The 4,636-nt window shown below is 36.6% G+C and overlaps 1 protein-coding gene across 1 annotated transcript in view; it reads left to right on the top strand.

The window, feature by feature from the left end:
• KCNT2 (potassium sodium-activated channel subfamily T member 2) overlaps positions 1-4,636 on the top strand; it is a gene marked incomplete at its 3' end in the record, with an annotated part of 574,934 nt that overhangs the window by 498,992 nt on the left and 71,306 nt on the right. The window contains exon 23 of the mRNA XM_007941175.1: positions 858-969. Coding sequence (XP_007939366.1) covers positions 858-969 — 112 coding nt within the window. The remainder of the gene's footprint in view (positions 1-857; positions 970-4,636) is intronic.

The raw sequence follows: 4,636 nt of genomic DNA, 5'->3' as shown, positions 1-4,636 counted from the left end.
GGGGAAGAGGGAAATTGGTGAGAAAGTGGTGCCAAACTATGAGAAAATTTCTAAGAATCCTGTTAGAAAGAATAACACTATCAATGATATGTCTTTACCCCACTTCATTACAATGAAATTTTATTTAAATTAAAATATTTCTTTTCAGAAGTTCATTTTAGCAAGATTTGACATTTAGAAATTGCATACTACAAGAATTGGAAGTCATAGATCATAGATCAACAGTTCATAGATCAAGCAGTCATACATCAAACAGCTCAAATAATGGACGATAAGCTCATAATGTAAGGAGCTGTCATGGCATAGTGGGTAAGGCATTTGGCTGCTAATCAGAAGGTCAGTGGTTCAAGCCCACCAGCTGCTCCGCAGGAGGAAGATGAGGCAATCTACTTCTGAAAAGATTTACAGCATTGGAAACACAATAGAGGTCACTATGAGTAAGAATTAATTTGATGGCAGTGGATTTTAAGCTCATAATGTGAACTTTCTGCCAATAGGAATATTTATCTTTTAAGTTTCCTTTTCAATATTGTCCACAAAGTAACCTTGTAACTTTTTTTTAAATCAGCTTTCAGTTTCTTTTCTGCTTCATAGTTTTAGAGAGAAAATTTCTAATAAAAGCCAAATTACTGAATTTATTTTTTCTTATTGTGGTAAAATGTTGGTTAAGATATAATTTGGAGACTAGTTTTTCATTTTTCTTGCATTATACAGAACATTTTATGTGGCACTGCCTGCTGTTGTAATTGCTTGCAGTTTTATGCCTAAGGCTAGAAATCACTCACTTGTAATATGTTCTTATAAAAATATACCCTATTGGATTGTTAATGTAATGCAAATGTTTCTTTGAAATGTAGGTTGTTTTCCAGTCTCAGTATTATCACAGAGCTTACTCACCCAGCCAACATGAGATTCATGCAATTCAGAGCCAAAGACTGTTACTCTCTTGCTCTTTCAAAACTGGAAAAGGTAAGACTCCACTTTATATTGCAGTCAATGTCATGAGACAAACTGTGTATGAACTGCTGTATGGAAAATGAATTCACAGTAAATGAGAAAATAAAAAGAATATCAGCTTTAACTCTGTGTTGAAAGAATAACTGAAATTTTCTATATATGTGTTTATAGAAAGTACCACAAGATGGCAAAAATAAAAATGCTATTTGAATTCCTATTTTGAGACTAAGGTACTATTTTATAATCTTTTTAAAAAATGAGAATTAAATGACTATCAACTATTTATATCACAAGTGAATATGATGTAGATATCTGATGTTATCATCATTAACCATAAATTGAAAATGACTTCTTTAAGAATTAAATGCAACAGATTTACTCATTTAAAATGTCAGGTATATTGATAGCATTATGAATGATTTACTGTATCATGGGATCTGTGTTTAAGGAGCTCTGGTGGTACAGTGGTTAAAGCATATGCCTGTCACCAAAAGGTAAGTGGTCGAACCTACCAACTGCTCTGCAGGGGAAAGATGAGGCAGTCTGTTGCCACAAAGATTTACAGCCTTGGAAACCCTATGGGGCAGTTCTCCTCTATCCTATACCATCTCTATGAGTTGGAATCAACTCAATGACAGTAGGTTTATTTTATTTTTTTTGGCTTTGGAATTTATGTAGATACAGGGGTTTACCATTTTCAAAAATCCATAAGGTCAAAGAAAGGTTGTAGGCTTGTTGGGAGCTAGTCTCCTAACTGTCATCAACACAACTTGAGACAAAGCTGAGTTTACTGCTTACCTTCGTAAAGCAGACTACTAACTCATAAATCCTTGGAAACATATTTTTGAGTAAGTATTATGTTTCCTGCACTTATATCTGCTCATTTCCATCTCTAAAGTTTGTTCACATACATTATGTTATTGGGGACTTACAATGACTCCTTTAGGAACATAGGGAAATCACAGTTATTCCCTGTTTCCAGATGAGAAAACTGAGTTAGGATAGATTAAATAACTTTTTCAGAATAATACCGCTATTGAGTCACTACAGTAAGGAAAACTTAAGACCAGTGCTATTCAAGACAAAATATTCTATTAGGTCACACTCTTTTAAAAATATAAAAGGGTAGGGAAGTATAGCTGAATTGGTTTAACATTCACAAGCAAACAAAGGAATTCAGAATCCAGGTAAGATTGGAGTATAGAGTCTCCTTCTTGAAGAGTGAGGAAGGACCGGCCAAGGATGAAGAGACAAGGTTTGTGAGTCTGACTGATTCTCATCCACTTCTCTAGGACTTTCTAGGAATGAAACTTGGGTAAATCATTTATTTTCCTTATCCTTGGGATTCTTATCTGGAAAATAAAACTAAACAAACCAAATCCACTGCCATTTAGTTAATTCTGACTCATACTAACTCTATAGGAAAGAGTAGGATTTCCAAGGCTATAAATTTTTATGAAGGCTAATTGCCTCAGCTTTCTCCCATGGAGCAGCTGGTGGATTCAAACTGCTAAATTTTGGGCTAGTAGCTAAATGCTTTGGGAGTTCTGGTAGCATAGTGCCTAAGACACTTGACTGCTAACCAGAAGGCTGGTGGTTCAAACCCACTAGCCACTCCTTGGAAGGAAGGTTGTGCAATTTACTTCTGTAGTGATACTGCCTCAGAAACCCAAGGACGGGTCGCTATGAGTCAAGTCTGACTCGACGGCACATAACAACAATAACAACAGACGAATGCCTTAACCACTGTGCCAGCAGAGCGCCTTATCTGCAAACTGGTAACAATTGTTGTTGTTGTTATGTGCTGTGGAGTCGGACCTGACTCATAGCGACCCCTCCTTGGGTTTCTGAGGCAGTATCACTACAGAAGTAGATTGTGCCATCTTCCTTCTGAGGAGTGGCTGGTAAGTTTGAACTGCCAGTCTTCTGATTAGCAGTCAAGTGCCTTGGGCACTATGCTATCAGAGCTCCTTTGATTAATAATAGCTAAATAATAGGATTGTCATAAATATTACTTAATCTGTGCAGAACACTAAGCCCAGTTTTTGACATATATTAAGAAGTCATTGCCCAAGGTAGGCAGGTGCAGAAGGATTAAGAACAACTTAAGGAAAATGAACTTGTCTGTCAGTTTGTTGTCCTGTGGTGGCTTACGCATTGCTGTGAGGCTAGAGGCTATGCCACCATGTTGTAAAATGCCAGCAGGGTTACCCATGGTGGACAGGTTTCAGTGGAGCTTCTGGGCTAAGACATATTCAGAAGAAGGAAGAGGCCATCTGCTTCTCAAACAACTGGCCAGTGAAAACTTTATGAATAGAAGTGAAACACTGTCTGATAAATTACTGGGAAACTTTATGAACAGCTTTAAAACACTGTCCAATATAGTGCCAGAAGATGACCCCATCTGGTCAGAAGGCACTCAAAATTTGACTGAGGAAGAGCTGACTCCTCGGAATAGAGACGACCTTAATGATATGGATAGAGTAAAGCTTTTGGGACCTCCATTGGCTGATGTGGTATGACTAAAAATGAGTAGAAATAGATGCAAGCATCCATTAATAATTGGAACATGGAATGTATGAAGTATGAATCTAGGAAAATTGGAAATTGTCAAAAATGAAATGGAATGCATAAAGATCAATCTCCTAGGCATTAGTGAGCTGAAATGGACTGGTTTTGGCCATTTTGAATCTCACAACCATATAATCTACTATGCCAGGAATGACAAATTGAAGAGGAATGGTGTGACATTCATTGTCACAAAGAGAATTTCAAGATCTGTCCGGAAGTACAATGCTGAGAGTGATAGGAAAATATCCATACACCTACAAGGAAGACTAGTTAATAGTACTGTTATTCAAATTTACGCACCAACCACCAAAGCCAAAAATGAGGAAATTGAAAATTTCTCCCAACTTCTGCAGTCTGAAATTGACTGAACATGAAATCAAGATGTGCTGATTATCACTGGTGATTGGAATGCAAAAGTTGGAAACAAAGTTGGAAAATATGACCTTGATGATAGAAATAATGCTGGAGATCACATGACAAAATTTTGTGAGACCAACAACTTATTCATTGCAAATACCTTTTTTTCAACAACATAAGTGACAACTATACACATGAACTTCACCAGATGGAATACACAGAAATCAGATTGACTACATCTGTGGTAAGAGGTAATGGAGAAGTTCAATATCTTCAGCCAAAATAAGGCCAGGAGCTGATTGTGGAAAAGACTATTGCTACTACTCTATAGGACACAGTAGAACTGCATCATATGCACATTCAAGTTGAAGTTAAAGATAATTAAAACAAGTCCACAAGAGTCAAAATATGACCTTGAATAAAATATGACCTTGAATAGACCATCTACAAAATAGATTTGGTGCACTGAACAACAATGACCAAAAAACAGAGAAACTGGGATGACATCAAGAACATCATTCATGAAGAAAGCAAGAGGTAATTAAAAAGACAAGAAAGGAAGAAAAGGCCAAAATGGATGTCAAAAGAGACTCTGAAACTTGCCCTTGAGCAGAGAGTAGCTAAAGCAAATGGAAGAAATGAAAAGATCAAAGAGCTAAACAGAAGATTTCAAACAGCAGCTCGAGCAGATAAAGCCAATTACTATAATGAAATGTGCAAAGACGTGGAGTTAGAAAACCAAAAAGGAAGA

This window comes from Orycteropus afer, unplaced genomic scaffold (genome assembly GCF_000298275.1).
Source record: "Orycteropus afer afer isolate SDZICR_OR568_19922 unplaced genomic scaffold, OryAfe1.0 scaffold00075, whole genome shotgun sequence".
Classification (NCBI taxonomy): Eukaryota; Metazoa; Chordata; class Mammalia; order Tubulidentata; family Orycteropodidae; genus Orycteropus; species Orycteropus afer.
The sequence above is the reverse complement of the archived record's forward strand: the minus strand, read 5'-3'. Positions and strand labels throughout refer to the sequence as shown.